This window comes from Solanum lycopersicum, chromosome 1 (genome assembly GCF_036512215.1).
Source record: "Solanum lycopersicum chromosome 1, SLM_r2.1".
NCBI lineage: Eukaryota > Viridiplantae > Streptophyta > Magnoliopsida > Solanales > Solanaceae > Solanum > Solanum lycopersicum.
The window spans coordinates 49,363,841-49,383,716 of NC_090800.1; the positions used below are offsets into that span (position 1 = coordinate 49,363,841).

The 19,876-nt window shown below is 35.6% G+C and overlaps 2 protein-coding genes and 1 pseudogene across 2 annotated transcripts; 1 reads left to right on the forward strand and 2 right to left on the reverse strand.

The window, feature by feature from the left end:
- Positions 1-8,481: 8,481 nt before the first annotated feature.
- On the reverse strand, positions 8,482-10,028 carry LOC104647236 (S-locus F-box protein type-4; annotated as a pseudogene).
- Positions 10,029-16,675: 6,647 nt separating this feature from the next.
- Positions 16,676-17,026, forward strand: LOC104647232 (uncharacterized). Its single transcript, XM_010322213.1, has one exon. The coding sequence runs from the start codon at positions 16,676-16,678 to the stop codon at positions 17,024-17,026; it is 351 nt and encodes a 116-aa protein (XP_010320515.1).
- A 423-nt stretch (positions 17,027-17,449) lies between these two features.
- LOC138342231 (secreted RxLR effector protein 161-like) lies at positions 17,450-18,199 on the reverse strand. Its single transcript, XM_069294499.1, has one exon. The coding sequence runs from the start codon at positions 18,197-18,199 to the stop codon at positions 17,450-17,452; it is 750 nt and encodes a 249-aa protein (XP_069150600.1).
- Between the last annotated feature and the right edge of the window lie 1,677 nt (positions 18,200-19,876).

A 19,876-nucleotide genomic window follows, 5' to 3' on the forward strand; every position in this document is an offset into this window, starting at 1 on the left:
GCCAGAAGCAGCAGCAGCAGCAGCCGCGCCGTCAAGCAGCCAGCAGCAGCTGCGCTAGACGCTTGAAGCAGAAGCAGTAGCAGCCGCGCCGTCAAGCAGCCAGCAGCAGCCGTGCCATCCGCCATCAGACAGCCAGCAGCCGCGTCCGTCTCAGGCCAAATAAAAAACCGAAATAAAAACCGAACCCAATTAATAAGAACCAAACTGAATTAACAAAAACCGAACCGAACAAAAATATTTCGGTTTGGTATTCGGTACACAATTTACACAAACCGAAAACAAAAAAAACCAAAAAAAAACCGAACCAAAATACCGAATGCCCACCCCTAATTTTCATCTATCACATCTCCATTAATGACCTTGAATTAAAAAAAATACCAAGTTCGAATAGTCAGAATCATGTGAAAAGTGATTCTAATTATTGAAAGATAAACGCACCTCTGCTCAACTATTGACCTTGTCGGAGGGTACCGAAGGGTTGTGGATTATTGTGATGCTTCCCGAGTGGGTTTGGGTTGTGTCATCATGCAACATGGTAAGGTGATATCATATACCTCTAGGCAACTCAAGGTTCATGTGAAGAACTACCCAACTCATGACCTTGAAGTAGCGTCCATAGTGTTTGCTTTAAAAATTTTGGAGACACTATCTCTATGGGGGTACATGTAGATGTATTCACAGATCACAAGAGTCTCCAATATATTTTCACTAAAAAATACTTGAATCTACGGCAAAGAGGGTGGTTAGAGCTTTTACAAGATTATGATATGAGTGTCCTTTACCACCCCAACAAAGTCAATGTGGTTGTTGATGCTTTAAGTCAAGTTTCTATAGATAGTGTGACTCATGCAACGGATGATAAGAAAGAGCTAGTAAAGAGGTACATAGGTTGGCTCGGTTGGGTGTTCGACTAGAAGAATCTCCAAAGTGATTTCATGGTTCATCATAACTCTGAGTCGTAATTAGTGGTTGAGGTGAAATTTGCAACATCTTGATCCTCTATTAATGGATTTGAAAGAATCGGTTCTTCATAAATCTATAAAAACTTTTTCTCAAAGAGAAGATGAGGTTCTCAGGAACCAAGGAAGGTTATATGTACTAGATGACTAGATGTGGATAGCTTGATGGAAACAATCTTTGAGGAGGCCAATGGGGCCTGATATTCCATCCATCCGGGGCCACCAAAATGTATCATGACTTGAGCGATAGATATTGGTGGAATGGAATGAAAGGGGACATAGTGAACTTTGTGGCTAGATGCTCAAATTTCGAACAAGCCAAGGCGGAGCATCAATGAACTGGAGGTCTTAATCAATATTTTGATATCCCCACTTTGAAGTGTAAGGATGTCAACATGGACTTCGTTGTAGGTTTTCCTCGTACCCATAGGCAACATGATTCCATTTGGGTCATTGTGGATAGGTTGAATAAATCAGCCCATTTCCTTCCCGTCAAGGTTTCTGATTCGGTGGAAGATTATGCTAGATCTTTACATTAAAGATATCGTAAAGTTGCATGGGCCCCTTTTTCAATCATTTCGGATAGAAGTTCCCAATTTACTACTTTTGGAGGTCTTTCCAAAGTGGGCTTGGTACTAAAGTGAAACTTAGTACTGCATTTCATCCTTAAACGGATGGCCAAGGAGAGCGCACCACCGAATCCCTGACAGACATGTTCAGAGTGTATGTCTGTGACTTCGAAGGTAATTAGGATGACCACCTACCTTTGATAGAATTTTCCTATATAAATAGCTACCTTCGAGTATTGCTATGGCACCATTTGAATCACTCTATGGTAAGAGGTGACGGTCTCCACTTAGGTGGTTTGAAGTGGGTGAATTTTCTCTTCTTGGTCATGAGGTAGTCTGAGTCCACAGAGAATGTTTGATGTATAAGAGATAGGTTGAAGACGGCTTATAGTTGGCAAAAGTCATATGCTGACAATAGAAAGAGGGACCTTGAGTTTGAAGTAGGTGATTAGGTCTACTTGAAAATTTCACCCATGAAAGGGGTGATGAGGTTTTGTAATAAGGGGAAACATAGTACCTGGCATGTGGTCCCTTATGAAATTTTGAAGTGAGTGGGGAAAGTGGCATATGAGTTAAAATTTCCAATTGAATTAGCCGATTCATCGGTGTTCCATGGATCTATGCAAAATAAATGTGTAGGTGATCTGGTGTCTATTCTCCTTCTAGAAGTTTTAGGGGTAAATGAGAACCTTTCTTATGAAGATGTTCCGGTTAAGATCATGGATCACCAAGTTAAGAAATTGAGGAATAAAGAGGTTTCCTCTGTAAAGGTCATATGGATAAACCATCTAGTTGAGGGTGTAATAGGGGAGGCCGAGGCCGACATGAAGTCCGGCTATCCTCATATTTTCCCTCTTATTCCTAGCTAAAGTTGAGGTTAGTATTTCCTTTTAAACGGGAGTTATGAATAATAATTGAACTTTGCATGGTTTTCTAATATGTGCATATTCTTGTACAAATTCATGCTTCAATTGAGATTTCACGAAATATGTTTCTCATGTTTAACTTGCATCTATATGTAGTGGAATATATTTTCTTCCTGAGAGTTATTAAACATGCTTGATGTTGTTTTGAGAAAAAATTAGCATATCAACCCTTTAATGTTCATATTGAAATGGACAAGGTAGTTCCTCCTGATGTGATAGGAAATGGTGAGATTTTATATGTGATGAGTTGTGGATTAAGTTCCTATGTTTTAATGATATTACTATCTGTTGAATGAAGTTAAGAATTCATCTATGAGCTGTGACTAATAATGATATTGCTTGTTGTTGGACATAAGTCTCTTTTTTTCCTACGAATGGTTTAAGGTGTCATTCGGGGAAGAATGTTCCTGGTGGGATATTGTAACACCCAGAAGTTCTATGACCTAAATTAGAGCCTAACATAATGAAATATGATGATTCTAGACCAAAATAAGTGTAATTAACTTGATTTGGAAGTATTAGAGACTAAACATCAATAAACAACCATGAGGTTTGGAAACTATTGAAATTGAACTAGTAGATATCCTTAGGTCTTGTGAAGGTTTGGGAATGTCATATGAAGGGTAAAATTTGTAAAAACACTTTAATTAGGTAAAATAATGTTTTTAGGATCAAAACTTCAAGATATTACCCCCCTCCCAAGGACCACCCTAGGGGTCCTTGAGAAGGACCCAAACCTTTGGCCAACAAGTTGCCCAAGGCAGCAAGCATTGTGCTTGGAGGGAGCATGTCCGCGTCGAGGACTAGCTCCACCAAGGTCCAAAATGTTTGTCCACGTTGCGGACATTGCACAGACTCTTCTGTCTCAAAATTTATTTCTAGAATACTTCACTGAAAAACATTGCGACAAAAATGCTGAAAATTAAAGTCAAGTTTGACTTCATTAAAAGGTCCATCCAAGTGAGGGGTATTTTGGGTATTTTAGGAATTTATTATATTGAATTTAAGTCATTTTAAACTCATTCCCACACCAAAATAAATCCCCAAATCAAAAACTCAAAAGCTCTTCCTTCTCTCTAGTTTCTTTCTCTTCCCAAAACATCCATTGAAGGACCTTGGAGCTTCAAGAATAAGACCAATTCTCAAAGATTTCAACTCAATTTATGTCTAAGACTACAATAAGTTATTGTTTCTTTTAACTCTTGGGATTTCTTTCCCCAAGAGGTTCCTTCAGTGATGATTTTAAAACCCCCAAAATCCAGGGTTTTTCTCTACACATGATTCTTCTTCAAAAATTAAATTTGTGAATCAATTATGATGAATTATGATTACATTGGGTTTCTTAAGTGAATAATTGTGGTTAATTGTTTTTGTTCACTTAAAATTCTCTTATACCCATGTTCTTATCCAATTTCATAAATCTTGGATTTGATATGGTGAATTGGTTGAAGATGATGAATATATCAAGTGTTTGTATTGATGTTAGCTAAGTTGTTACTTCATGAATTACTTTGTGTTATCTATTGGTTATACAATTTTGGGTGATTGAAGTATAAAGTCTCATGAAGGGATAAAGGCATGAATGTTAGTTCTTATTTGAACTCAATTATGAAAGGTAAATTACTTAGATAGTAATGATCTTATAGCTAATGTGTTGTTGTGGTGTGGACGGACAGGTTCTCCCATTCTTACCCCTATAAAGTTGAATTATCTATGAAGCATGTATGTATGTTATGGTATAATTGTTATATGATTTAAAGGTAGTTCTCATGATTATAATGAATTGTTAAAGTGAAAGGTTTACTCACTTGCTAGTGTTTCTAAAGTGAAATGATTGTTATCACTTATGAACACTTATGAGCTATTATGATACTATGTTTACATAAAGGGTATTGTAAAGGCTTATGTGAACTTATGTGATGACTAAATATGATTACTAAAGGGAACAAATTCTTAGCACCGAAAGGTCATGTAAATGATATGGAGGTCTGACATTTAGTAAGTCCGACTATGCGCATGGGTTTCCTCACGTTTAGCAAGTCCGAATTCTCAAAGATATGTGTTGTCTCATGAAATGGAAACACCACGTTTAGCAAGTTAGGGTTTCTAGTAACATTCTCCTTATCTCTTAACAATGTGCCCACATAGGGCTCTTGCTTAGTGGATCCACCTAGATAGCTATGTACGAAAGTTTACACTTTAGGCAAGTGTTAACCCTCTCTTTTTGATGTGGGAGTAGAACACCGAATTTCATGTAGCTCTCATGGTCTCAAGTCGGTAATTACAAATTTTTCCCTGATGTAAAAGTAAATGAATAAAGGAAATGTATGGGCTCTCACTAGGGATTTTGTTGAGGTGTTTATACATAGTATGAGGGAGGATATGGGACTTCTATTACACATTGCACTTGTGGGATCCTAAGAGATGGTTCTAGTAGTGTTATTTTATGATTATGTTGATTATGACTTGTATATGTTAAGTTATGTATGATTGTTATGAATAAATCATGTCATGATGAAATATGAGATTATGAATGTATGTATAATGTAGGTTGCTTAATGTGATACTTAGATTTGGATAGGATTATGGGATTCTATTCTTTGCATTGTACAAGTATTGCTTGGGTTGTCTACATGTTGGGTAGATATTATGTTGGATTTGCTTATGATGCTTACTTTATGTGCATATTGGATTTACTTGGTATCATACATATTTTTTACTAAAATGTCCTTTTATACATGCATTGATGATTTTTATGCATAGAAGTCATACATAGTACGTGTGATGTACTAACCCATATTCTCTTCCCTTTTCCCAGACAATGTAGGTACGAGTCTTTAGAGAAGATTTCAAGGCTATTTCTCAAGACACTTGGATTTGCTTCTCCAAGTTGGTTAGTCCTCAAGTCCGAGGAAAAGACCCTTATATTCTAGCTTGTAGTTCTTTGCTTATGATTGAAAGACATTATTGTATTTCCTATTTCGAGACTTTCTCATTGATGTATGGGTTATGTCCCAAGTTTCTAGTCCTTTATGTCTAGATGGTACATTATGAAAAAGATAGATTCTATTTTCATATATGAAATAAAGTTGAACTTCCAAAGTAAAACTTCTAAATTTTCGTATTTTTACTCTATGATACATGCTATTACGTATTCTTAGGGCTTGTATAAGAACTCTTCGAGGTTGAATACGCCTGTAACGACTAGGGGGTGCTCTTGGGTCATTACATTGGTGATGCTAAGGCTTTAATATTCAGCTCTTCTTATCCTTTTTGTTCCAGTTCTGTACCTAAGTGTCCATGCTTACGCAAAACTTCAAATACCTGAAGCTTAAGAGTTTTAATCAGTTATTGAGATAGAATGAGCATTTGAGGAAATTATTTTCAGCAAAATAAGGTCAAAAATGAGTCCATTTTGAGGACTCATCACTTGAAAACCTTTTAGGGGTAAGCTAATTTTTTAAGATTGATCTCTAGTCGATTTTCACCAATTGAGGGTGAAAGAAGAAGATATTCAGAAAACGGGCTTAAGAACCCGATATGGTCATTTGAATATTTGGTCATGTCACTTGGTTTGACTAGAGCTCTAGTAGTATTTATGGATTTGATGAATATAATGTTTAGACGACACCTTCATATATTCGTAATTATGTTTATTTATGATATATTGATTTATTCAAAAAGTGAGGATGATCACATTAGTTATTTAAGGGTTGTGTTGCAAATTATTAAGGAACAACAACTCTTTAAAAAGTTTAGCAAATGTGAGTTTTGGCGAAGTTCTGTGGATTTCTTAGGTCATATTATTTCAAGTAACAGTATTGAGGTGGATCCTATTAAGACAGATGCGGTCAAAAGTTGGCCTAGACCTATATCATCTTATTATAAAAGGTATGTTGAGGATTTTTCTACGATTGCCTCTCTATTGACGACATTGACTCAAAAGAAAGCTAAGTTATATGGTCCAAAGCTTTTTGAGAAGAGTTTTTGAGAAATTAAAGATGATAGACTTACTTCCGCTCCAGTGTTTACTCTACCATAAGGTACATATGGCTTTGTTGTGTAATGTGATACCTATAAAATTTGGATGGGATGTCTACTTGTGCAAAATGGAAAAGTTATTGCCTATGATCCAAGGCAATTTAAGGTTCACCTAGAACTACCCTATCCACAATCTTGAATGAGCGATAGTCATTTTTGCCTTAAGGATTTGGAAGCATTATTTGTATGGGTTCAGATTGATGTTTTCATTGACGATAAGAGTTTTCAATATATGTTTAATCAAAATCATTTTAATCTTCACCAAAAAAGGTGCCTTGAGTTATTAAAAGATTATGATATGAGTGTTTCTATCACCCCCGTGAGGAGAATGTTGTACGGATGCTCTTAGTCATTTATCTATGGGTAGCGTTCCTCACGTTGATGCTGATAAAAAAGATTTGGTTTGGGATTTTCATAGATTGACCTGGTTAGGTGTTCAGTTAGTAGACTCTACAAAAGGTGGTGTTCTGGTTCACATCGGATCATAATTATCTTATAGGGGAAATGTAAAGCCCAAGCAAGGTCTTGATCTAATTTTGGTAGAATTGAAAAAAGTATTGCTTAAAAAGTCCATAGAGGCTTTCTCCCAATGGGAAGATGATGTCCTTAGATATCAAGGTTGTTTGTGTGCTCCTAATATTTATGACATGAGGGAACAAAACTTGTCGAAAGCCCAGAGTTCTCGGTATTCCGTTCACCCGGGAGCCACCAAGATGCACAGTGATTTGCAAGAGACATATTGGTGGAATGGGACGAAGAAAGATATTACGAGATTTGTGGCTAGATGTCCTAATTTCCAACAAGTGAAAGTTTAGCATCAGATATCGGAAGGTTCATCTCAAAATATTAGTATACCTACTTGGAAGTGACAAGATTTAAATCTGAACTTCATAGTACGCTGTCACGTACTCGGTGACAACATGACTTGATTTGGGTTATAGTATATTGAATGATGAAATAAAACCATTTCATTCCTTTCAAGGTTCGTTATTCTGTGGAGGACTTTTCTAAGACATATTAGAGTGAAATGGCAAGGTTGCATGCACTACCATTGTCCATTATCTCTGATAGAGGTACTCACTTTAATTCTCAGTTTTGGAAGTCTTTCCAAAAGGTTCTTGTCACTAAAGTTAATTTTAGAATGACTTTTCATCCACAAATTGACGATCAAGCAGAGCGTACTATCCAAAATTTGGAAGATATGTTAAGATTGTGTTTCATCGTATCAAGGGAAATTAGGACGATCATTTGCCATTGATTGAGTTTGCTTATATAATAGTTATGACTCTATTATTGGTATGTCTCTATTTGTGGCTCCATATGGTAGGAGGTAGGAGGTGTAGATCTCCCATAAGTTGGTTTGAGGTGGGTGAAGTCCCCTTGATAGGACCCGAGTTAGTTCATGAGGCTATGGAAAAAGTTTGACTTATAAGAGATAGGTTGAAAACAACCCATATAGAAGAAAAGATCTTGAATTTGATGTTCATGATTGGATCACTTGAAAACTCAACCATGAAGAGTGTAATGAGGTTTTGTAAGAAAAGGAAGCTAAGTCCCCATTCCGTTGGCCCATATCAAATTTTTAAATGTGTTAAGGTTGCTTATGATCTTTGTTTGCCAATTGAGTTGGCATCGGTACATCCTGTTTTCCTCGTCTCTATGTTAAAGAAGTGTGTTGGAGATCCCACATCTATAGTTCCATTAGAAGTTTTGGGATTTGATGAACGTATTTCTTATGAGGAAGTCCCAGATGAGATTTTGAACTGGCAAGTCAAGAAGTTGTGGAACAAAGAAGTTGCTTTCGTGAAAGTGTTATGAAGGAATCATTTAGTTGATGGTGCTACTTGGGAGGCTGAAGCCGTATGAAGTCCCAATATCCTCATCTTTTTCCTTTTACTCTTCCATTGGCTTTAGATAAAAAGTTCCTCATGGTTTATTCTTGTTGTGATATCATGTGTGTTTTAGATATTCCCATTATTTCCTTACACTATGCATGTTCATGTGAAACTTGTGTTTTGAAAGAAAAGAGTTTACATGCTTGAATTTCCTCATGTTGTAGTGAATTTGAGTATATGTTGCCTATAAACTTCATAAGATGAATTGATGAACATTCTTTAGCTTGGAGTTGAGAATTCCTCCTTCGATATAGGCTATGAGTATAGATTGATAGGTCATGACTGTAATAAACAAGGTAAAATTATTGTATAATATACTTGAAAAGTGAAACCTAGTGGCTCATAGCATAGCTACGTTCTCTAAGACACTACTCTTCCTGTATAAACTGCCGTGTCCTCTTTTGAACAGTTAATATCCAAAAAAATAATATTTCATTTCTGAATGATGATAAGTTGAGAGTGAAACCTTTCCTAAAATGTTTCAATTTGTGTGCTACTCCCGTATCCTCTTGGAATTAGAGTTAAGCTTTCCTTGTAAATTATAACTCTTAGGCTTATAGGAGAACCGTGTAAATTGTACTCACTGACTTCATTTGAACGAATATTGCAAGACATCAAAAATCCATTACTGCATTGAAAGAGTAATAAACATTCTCTATAAATTGCCAATGGAGATTGAATAGGAAGACCTTTAATTGTATATTTCTTAATCCAGGAATCACATCCACTGTAATCCTTCCTAAGCCATATGTATGTAAATTCATTTTTATTCTTAGATCTTTCTGTTCATGGATAACAAATTAATGTAAAAGTATCATTCAAGACAGCTAGGCCACAAGACGGACCATTCATAAAATAACAATTGTCGGGCGTTTTTGCTGTGTGAAACGTCTTAGTACTCAAATCAAAAGAAAGAATTACCAGTGCTTCTTCTATCGAGATTCAAATCCAATGACAAGACCCCTGGTAAAACATCTGAGAACTAGGCAACCAATATATAGTGGCGAAATTTTGATCGGCGTGATCCAATTCTCTCCAAAAATCAATATCCACATCATAAACCTCAATTTTTTTCTCAAAATCTTGAGGGTACCCATGGTCTTCCAGATAAACGTCCAGAATTCTAATAACTTTTTAATCATTTGCTATATTGTCAAAGCCAAACCCTACGCATTCAATAGCATAACTGAAAGGCGGTGGTATATTGAAAGGACTGGGTGGAAGCAGCCTATAATTTCTAGTGGATGGATTAAATAATACAGTTGTAAGGTTATCCATCAAAGCAATTATACCTTGGCAAGGACCAATAAATTGATCAAAGTCATTGCTATAATTAGAGGTCATACAAGGCACATCTAGATCTGGATTAATGGGGCTGAGATAATTCTCATCATCACCTGAAAGAAAAGACAAGATAGTTTTATGTAGGTCATCATCTTGTTTGATTGACCGTTTAAAATGAATTAAGTCATCTTTGAATGTTGTGGGACGGTTAAGATGATGATTCACAAAAGTAGAGGATTGCACGAGAGTGTAACAAGATTTTGAAAGACATTTGAGTCTCATGAGAGATTTGACTGGAAGCATCAAAAGTATATTAATAACCACATCTTGCAGCAGTTTCATCATTACAACCATGTTTTACACAATGATGGTGAAAGAATTTTGGAGAATGATGTTTAGAATATTGCAGAACCTTATTTAATGCCCATTCAGATATAACGAACTATGCATCTTACTTGCATTTTGTGGTTCTGAGGAGGGCTTCTAAATTGGGATGACAAGTCAGATGGAGTGGGGTTGATGGGAGGCAAATTCACATGATCAATTTATGAAGACGTGGTTCGTCCCAAACCACATAAGTTCACCTTGCATAATCCCAATCCGTATAATTTGAAAGAAAAAAAATTAATAAATAAAAGAACTTAAAAGAAAATGTCTTTAACTTAACCGAGTGGAGCACGCTTTTTGTTTGGACATGGTAGTTCCTCCTCTGACATGCGTAGTTTAAATTTCATGTATATTGGATTGCTAGGCCTAGTTCCTACCTTCCTTATCATGTATTGAGTATGTTTAGCTTGGACTCCTCGGTTTTGTGAATTTACATGAGTTTGAATGCATGATTGGCTACTAGTTTTGAGTCTTTTATGTTAAAAGGTGTCTAAAGTCCTAGTCGAGGATAAATGTTCATAATGGGGGTAATGTTAGACCTCACAATCTAGTGGTCGAACTAGGCAAAACAGTTCACAACATAATATGGTTATCACTTTGATTTTTTTTAAAAAAATTGTTTTTTGAGTCGCCGCCTAATTTAATATTAGAAAAATTCATTTTTTATTAAATATGTAAATATAAATTCTGTTTTAATTTGTGAAATCACGTTGATTCTGAATAAGGGTTTTTTTTCTCGAGGGAATGATTTTACGCATCCCTCAGAGCCTATCCAAACATAGTCCCTAAACTCAATTTAGGAAAAATAATTAGGAAACCTTATTTATTTATTTTTATTTTGAAATCAATGATAAGTAAATTAGTTTAAGAAAAAGAGCAAAAACAATTAATAGCATGTATATGTGTATTATATAAAATTAGTAGTAGTATGTTTATCATATAGTAAAATAATGCATTTCAAATGTACGACAATTTTTATAGGAAAAAAATACTTGAATGAGTACATTTTAATAAACAATTATGATTTTTAGCAATAATATATTAAATTTGTAATACGTATTAAAAGTGAATTATGTATGCAATATATATGTATTATCATTATTTTTTTTATATATTATGCTTGTTTGGTAAGAAATTGACACATTGTATTATAATTGTATTAAAATATGTAATAAATGTATTATCCATCAATAAAACTTGTATCATATGTGAATAATAAATTGTCTATGCATTATAAATACATTAAAAGTGATCAAATGAGAAAAAAAATGGTATTGCTATTAATGGTAAAATATTTTTTTAATGTTATCGATTTATGTAAGTTTTTCTTTTTTATATGCCGAAAAATATAGGTATACCATAGAACTTATCCTAAAAATATATAAATGTTGAATTTATGAAAATATGACGTTTTGTAGTAGTCGGGTGTAATTATATAGTAATATGTGATTTGTAATTTGAATGTAAATACATAAATGGAGTTTCCAAAAAATAAAAATAAATAATAAATGAGACTAAATGTTAAAATATTATATAATGTTTGTGATCTAAAATCATTTATTATAAAGTATAGTATTATATATGTATGTTATTTAAAACTTATAAACTTTATTATAGGATAAGTTGATGATAAATTATATATTATAAAAATAAATAGTATTCGCAAAAAGGATAGTGGATATGAGAAACCAAAATAAAAGGTTATGTGTAGAGAAAACTAAAGACAAAATAATGAATTTATATTTTTATGTGCATGACATATTTATGTATGAACGTATTGGCATATTTTAAAATACTTTTCGCAGTATTTGATTTTTAAAAATAAAGATAGTGATAATATTAAATATAATTTCTTTAAAATAGGCCACTAACTATTGACACTTATTAAATAATTATATTTATTTTTAATTAATAAAATATATAAGCCTACTTCCATGCTTGTCTATTAAAAAGGTATAATTCCACAAGTTAATTATTTTGGCCTTATATGTCTCTAAAAGTGATTATTCTAGATTTTGAACTAGTTTTAGATTTATTTGGTAATTCAAAGCGATGAGTAGGTCTTAATGAAGATCGGTTTAGCCTTTTGAAACTTCATTGGAAATTCTAAAATGTAAGCCTCCTTTCTCTTCAACTTAAAGGCTTAAAGGAACGTTAAAAATAGAACTGTCAAGACGGTTATGAAGAAAATCAAAAGATATGAAAAGACTTCAGGTCAAAAAGTTAATGAAGATAAGAGCTTCTTTCTTACAGACACCAAAGCTAGTCCCTACAAAATCAATAGGTTGAGGCAACGTACAGGATTTATGGACAAGTGTTTTCCTTTCACTTATTTGGGTTGTACACTATATTCTGGAAGAAAGAAAGTGAAGTATTTTGATATCATAATTTCAAAAGTGGTCAAAAGCTAAGGTTGAATGGTTGGCAAGGAAAGATGCTCATTGTTAAGGGAAGAGCAGCACTCATAAAGAGACTCCTTCAGTCTCTTCACCTTTATATTATATTTGTGCTTAACCCTCTTACAGGTACTCTAAACACCATTGAGAAACACATAGTGAGGTTTTATTGGGGGTCTTCAAATGAAATAAGGAAATATCAGTGGAGCTCTTGAACTAACTTATGTTGTCCTAAAGAGAAAGGGGGTATAGGTATTAAAAGTTTAGTTGATATCTCTATCACCCTTGCTATCAAAAGGTGGTGGAGACTAAGGGGCTGATTTTTTTGAAGAATCAGTATCGTGCTTATAAACATAACGCTCAAAAGATATGGAGCTCTGGTAACTCTTACGGATGGAAAAGTCTTGTTTGGTCAACAAATATAGCAAAACATCAAATCAAATGGAACATTAACAATGGTAATATCAATTTTTGGTGGGATAGATGGACAATTTTTGTCCCTTTAGCCCTTATTCCTTTTCTATATAGTGATAAGCTCCTTGACAAACTATGTGTTAAAGACTTTATGCTAGATGGAAGATGGGACGAAAGAACCCTGTCTTGTGTACTTCCTGCAAATATTGTTCAAAGCATTATGAACATGGACATTGGCCATAATGATCAAGATGACGATCCCATTTGGACTTGTACTGAAGATGGTCACTATTCTAACAAATCTGGTGAGAAATATCAAGCAAAAAGATGAGTTTCTGCAATATTTGTAGCATAAATCTATTCCTTTTAAGATCTCATTTCTTTCTTGGAGATTATGCAAAGAAAAATTGTCTTTTAATTAAGTGGCACATAGATTTGATAATCATTCAAATGTTGAATGTTATTGTTGCAATGACCTTGTAATAGATTTAATTCAACACAGGTTTACACGAGGGAAGGCTGCAACTCATATATGAAATTGTATTGGTGCCTCCTTACGCATTATTCATCAATATGTTTCTACCATAAGAATATTCAATAAATGATGGAGTGTTGAAATGAAAAATAACGTACACGATTTGATAATTCAAACTGCTCCGATAATTATATGGGAAATCTAGAAAGAATGGGCAGCTTGTAAGTTTGGGGTTCAAAACAAAATGTACCACAAGAAAATGGAGTATCAGGTATTATGGAATATCACTACAGCACTCAAGATCATTTTCCCCACTATTAATAAAATGGGCAGCTGGCCTAGCATGTGTGAGAATATTGAAAGACTGCAACGCAGGAGGAATGTCATACAAGTCGTCTGGCAAAAACCAAAAGCAAGGTAATTCAAAGTCAACGTTGATGGAATTTCATCAAGGATACAGGACAAACGGGTATTGGGGGCATAGTTAGAGACAAAGATGGTAAATTTTTATATGGCCTTCTTTAAGGCAGTATAGTTCACCAACAACAACCAAACAGAAGCTACTGTGTCAGATTTGGTGCTAATTGGTGTGAGAAAGGAATTAAATATTTCACCACCTAAATGGATTCTTTGGTAATTACTATCATGTCAAAAAACATGAGCACTACTAATCTAAAGTTGAAAAAGATCATATATGAACTCACAAAAGTGTTAGCAATGTTAATGTCAACTTCATTTATTGTTATCGAGAAGCTAATACGGTTGTTGATTACTTTGCGAAGATGGCCTTTACTAGTGGAAATAAAACCTATATCTTTTCTTGGCAATATCTTAATCAAGAGGTTAAAGGCATAATTCAACTCGATAAATGGAAAGTACCTTTCATGAGGAAAAAAATATGAAAAATGTAATTTTTTCGTAAGCTAATAACAATTTTGTTTTTACATAAAGAAGGAGATTATATAGGCTACTCTGAAGAAACCTTACCCCAGAACACAAACCAGGTTCGTGTAAGTTGCTTTTAAGTAAAGACAGAGTAAAGACACAAACACTTATTGAATTAAAACCTTCCTCACTCAAGGAAGGAAAAACCTCGTTTTATTAATTCAACTATAAGATTTTGTGATTACAACTCAATAATCAAAAGTCTTATCTCTACTACTCCCTCGATTAGGTCCAATCGATCTCTCCAAAAGGCCAAACCCACCTTTTGTTACAACTCTTGCTAACAATCAACCCTACAAAGAGCCAAACCCACCCTTTGTACAATAAACTGTAAACTACAATTAAGAACAAAAACAAGACAAATAGTTCTACACGATAAAAACCTTCTCACTCAAGAATGTTTTGACCGTGGCAATCCTATCAATCTTGAAGACCTCAATTTGGTGAATAATTCTCTCTTGTTCTCTGCGTGAAGTCGTTAGTTTCTCCCTCTGCCTCGTATCCTTCTTATATAGTTGTTGCCTTGTACAATCCTTACTAATAAGGTAAGAAAGTTATATTTAAACAAGGATTCTTTTTTAATTTAAAATCCTTATTATACACAACTTCCTTCCTTAATAATATATTTAAGGTTTTCCTTATTTGTATTAACTTGTACCTTTAATATATTATTTTGGCTTTGACAAATAACTCTATTGTACTTGATCTTGAACTCTAGCTTGACTTCTTTGCTGCGTACATTTGCTACTGTTCTTTGCGCTTTTTGTCTATCATCAAAACGAATTAACGATTCTATCACATTCTATCATATTCCCCCTTTTTGATGAAGACAAACATGTAGCGTGTGATGTATGCGCAAATAACTCTTCCGCCTTTTGACGAATCAAAAAGACAACAACAGCGGCTAATCAACACTAATCAATATCCATAGCAACAAAATACGCCCAGCCAGTTGAGCAATGTAAAGTGTTCTGGCAACAAAATAGAGTGAACAAGGAGCAACAATACAGAGTGAAACCAACTAAGAGAACCAGGTTCAGACAACATGTTTTATCACTGTGGAGGTTGACCAGGCTTAGTTGAAGCAGAAGCCAGCATATCCAAAACTCTGTCAACTCTTGCATTGTTAGCAAGTTGTTGCTGCACCAACTGATCCTTCAACTTGTGTATTTAAGCATTTGAGGAATCGAGCTCAGCACGTAACTTCTGGTTGTCTGATTCAAGAGAAGCGTTCTTTTCTTCAGCTACTTTAAGTTCCCTAAGTAACTGAGCAACAGGACCAGATGTACGTGGAGACGCAGTTGCAACCTGCTCCGACTTAGAAATGCCACAATCAGCAAGGATAGTTTGAGTGAACATATCTGCACGAGTTAAAATCCTGCCTTCTCCCAAAGGTACTTCAAAAGCATCAAACACCCTAGTCAATAGATTTCCAAAAGCTAACTGATGAGAGCCTAACTTAGGATCCACAATTCTAGCAAGATGTTTGATAATCTGTGTAGGCCAATCAATGCGCTCTTTGCACTCAAGTGCGTTCATAAGTCCCATGTCTCTTATGGAGGCAATGTGACGTTGATGACCTCTAGGCAGTATCACCTTATGAACTATCTCAAAAAGAAGCTTATGCAACAATCGCATTATTCCCTTTAAAACAGTTTGAGCCCTAGAATTGACTCTACCTTGAGAGAATCAAGCTGGCAGACTAGAATACTTATCAAAACCCCAATTGTACTCATTTATACCCACAGATGGTATATGCAAGATTTCCCCAAGCTTGGTTGCATCAAACGCAATGTCAACTCCCTTAACACTAGACGACACCACATCTCCTTCTAGGATGACCAAGTTCGTATAAAATTCGACCACTTCCTTTTCATAAATCAAACTGGGTTCTACAAATAAATCCTCCCACCCTTGAAACCTTAGGAGTTCGCAAACCTGCTTCACTAGATCCATTGAAAGTATATCAGGGTGAAAAGTTCTACCCCTAAGCACTGATTTGGTTTGGAAGTACTTTTTCCTTCCCACTTTTAGAAATTTATCTGCATTGCTTTTTGCAGATTTTGATTTGGATGGAGGAGTAGCTGATTGTTTACCCTCAGACATAGCATCAGTATTAGAAGCAAGATCCAATGGGGAGACTGATGAAGGAACATGAGACTTACCCAATCGGCGACGCTTCACCCCAGATGTTGCATCATCAGCTGGTTTTACCACATGTGCACTCCTTGTGACTGGCCTGTGTGGACGAACCTGTTTGACTGCAATGTGCTTTCTTGGACACCTTGGTTTTTTAGGGTGAGGAGAATTCAAAAGAATATCATCATGGATTGGAGAGAGTGGTGGGTTTTGAGAATGTGTGGTGAGATGGTGAAGAAGGGGGGATGGGTGGGACAGCGGCTGTGGGAGATGTTGGGTTTGGTGAAAGTGGGGTTTCGTGGACCGGTGATGTTAGAGTTTCTTGGACTGGTGATGGGGGAGATTTGATGATGGGTGGTGGTGGGGAGTCAGTAACGACAGGTGAAGATGCTCCTTGGACTGGTGATGGTGAAGGGGTTACTTGTGGTGGTGGGGATGTAGCTTTTGGTGGTGGAGATGGAGTTTTTTGTGGTGGTGATGGAGCTTTTGGTGGTGGTGATGGAGCTTTTGGTGGTGGTGATGGAGGTGTGATTGGGAGTTGGCTTTCCTCCCCAAGATCGGGCACACCATCAACAACTTGGTTTTCTTCCCCCTGAGAATATGCACTATCAGACGAGCTTTCGTCATCGGAGTAAGCAACAAGTGGATTAGTCATGGTTATGGAAGGGATTTTGGTTTCTGGGTTTTCTGAAGAATGAAGATGAGAGAAAGTTGGTTGCTAGTTTAGAGAGAGTGCTTTATTGGGAACGGTTTTGGTGTTGTAATCAAGGTATTGGAGTAATTATGGGGGATTGACATCGAGGAGACGTGTGCCGTGACGGTTGCACCTGCTTGTCAGAGATGGGGCATGGGAGAGAGAAGATGAGAGTGTTTTCCCCCAATAATTTTTTTTTTATTTTTTTTTATTTTTTTTTTATTAATTTAAAATTTTTTTCCCTTTTTTTTTTAATGCAATGATTATGTAGAACCATCTTGACTGAACCTGGTTTATACCATATTAGAACTTGGTTGGGCATAGTTCATTCTAAGTAGATGAGCCCTAACTCAAGTCTATTTTTCTGAAATGACTCTCTTCCTAGTGCCTTCGTGAAAATATCAGCAACTTGATTCTCAGTTTTACAGAACTCCATTATTATGTTTCCCTTTTCAACATTATCACGAAGAAAGTGATGCCTAACATCTATGTGTTTGGTGCGCTTGTGTTGAACTGGGTTTTTGTCCATGTTTATAGCACTTGTGTTATCACATAGAATAGGAATACAACCTGTTCCTATACCAAAGTCTTTAAGCTGTTGTTTTATCCAAAGAAGTTTGGCACAACATGAAGCAGCTGCAACATACTCAGCCTCTGCAGTAGATAGAGCCAATGAATTTTGTTTTCTTGTTGCCCAGGATATTAAACATGGTCCTAAAAAGTGTGCCATCCCAAAAGTACTTTTTCTATCAACCATGTGTCCTGCATAATCAGCGTCAGCAAATCCCTTTAGATAAAAAGAGTCACCAGTTGGATGCCAGAGAACCAGGTTTATTGTACCTTTCAAATATCTCAGGATTCTATTGACAACTTTTAGATGTGATTCCTTTGGGCAAGACTGAAATCTTGCACATAGACCAACACTAAACACTATATCAGGTCTTCTAGCAGTGAGATACAGGAGTGATCCAATCATACCTCTATATCTAGTGTCATTGACTGGTGAACCTGGTTCATCTTTATCAAGCTTTGTTGTTGTCCCAATGGGAGTATCATTTGTCTTAGCTTCATTCATATCATACTTCTTCAGTAATTCCTTGATGTACTTTTGTTAATGAATTGATGTTCCAACCAGAGTTTGCTTAATTTGAAGTCCCAAGAAGAAGTTCAATTCTCCCATCATACTTATCTCAAACTCACTATCCATTAGTTGAGCAAATTCTACTCCTAGTGAGTCATTGGTTCCTCCAAATATGATGTCATCTACATATACTTGGACTATGAACAGATCTTTACCTTGTTTTCGAAGAAACAAAGTATTGTCAATTTTGCCTCTTGTATATCCATGTGTGAGAAGAAAAGTAGACAATCGATCATATCATGCTCTTGGTGCTTATTTTAACCCATAGAGTGCTTTGTCCAATTTATATACATGATCAGGATATATGGTATTTTCGAAACCTGGAGGTTGTTTTACATACACCTCTTCTTGTAGGTAACCATTTAGAAAGGCACTTTTGACATCCATTTGGTAGAGTTTAAACTCCATGTGAGCAGCACATGCAACCAGTATTCTAATGGCCTCAATTCTTGCTACTGGTGCGAAGGTTTCATCATAGTATATACCTTCTTGTTGGTTATATCCCTGTACAACTAGCCTAGCTTTGTTGCGCACTATTTGACCTTGCTCATCGAGCTTGTTTCTAAACACCCACCTAGTTCCTATTACTGTTCTGTTTTGGGGCTTTAGAACCAGGTTCCACACTTTGCTTCTTTCAAATTGGTTGAGTTCTTCTTGCATAGCACCAATCCATTCAGAGTCTAGCAACGCTTCCTTTATATTTTTAGGCTCAATCAGGGACACATAGGCAGAGAATGCACACATACCACGTAATTTGGATCTTGTAGATATGCCTGAGTTAAGAGGAGTAAGAAGACTTTGCAGAGAGGGAGAGCTTTGATGTTTCCAATTATGAGTGGGAATACTCACTAGTTCTTGAGGTGCAGATGAACTAGTTTCGTCAGCAGACTTATCTCCTATTTCAGATGGTATGGTTTCTTTTTCCCATGTTTTTGGGTCTGATCGCTTGGAGCAGGTTTCCTCATTTTGTTCATCCTCTGAATTTCCTTCAATTTCACTAGTATGTTCATTAAAAACAACATGGACACTTTCTTCTACACGGTTTGTTCTTTTATTCAGTACCTTGTAGGCCTTGCTTTGTGATGAGTAGCCTAGAAAAATTCCTTCATCACTCTTGGCATCAAATTTTTCCAAATTGTCTTTGTCATTATTGTGTATAAAACATACACATTCAAAGGCCCTAAGATGTGCTAGATTTGGTTTTCTTCCTTTTAGTAGCTCATATGGTGTTTTGTTTAACACTGATCTGATCATACATCTATTTATTAAATAGCATCCTGTATTTACTGCTTCAGCCCAATAGAATTTTAGAAGTTTGCTTGAGATTAACATTGTTCTTGCAATATCTTCCACTGTTCTATTTTTCCTCTCAACAACACCATTTTGTTGTGGTGTTCTAGGTGCTGAGAAGTTATGCTCAATCCCATTTGTAGTACAAAATTGTAGGAATTGTGAGTTCTCAAACTCTAGTCCATGATCAGATCTGATGCTGATTATTTCTTTGTTGAATTTCTTCTGAACCAGCTTTGCAAAAACTTCAAACATAGTGAATGTCTCATACTTTGTTGCAAGAAACAATGTCCAAGTGAATCTTGAGTAGTCATCAACTAT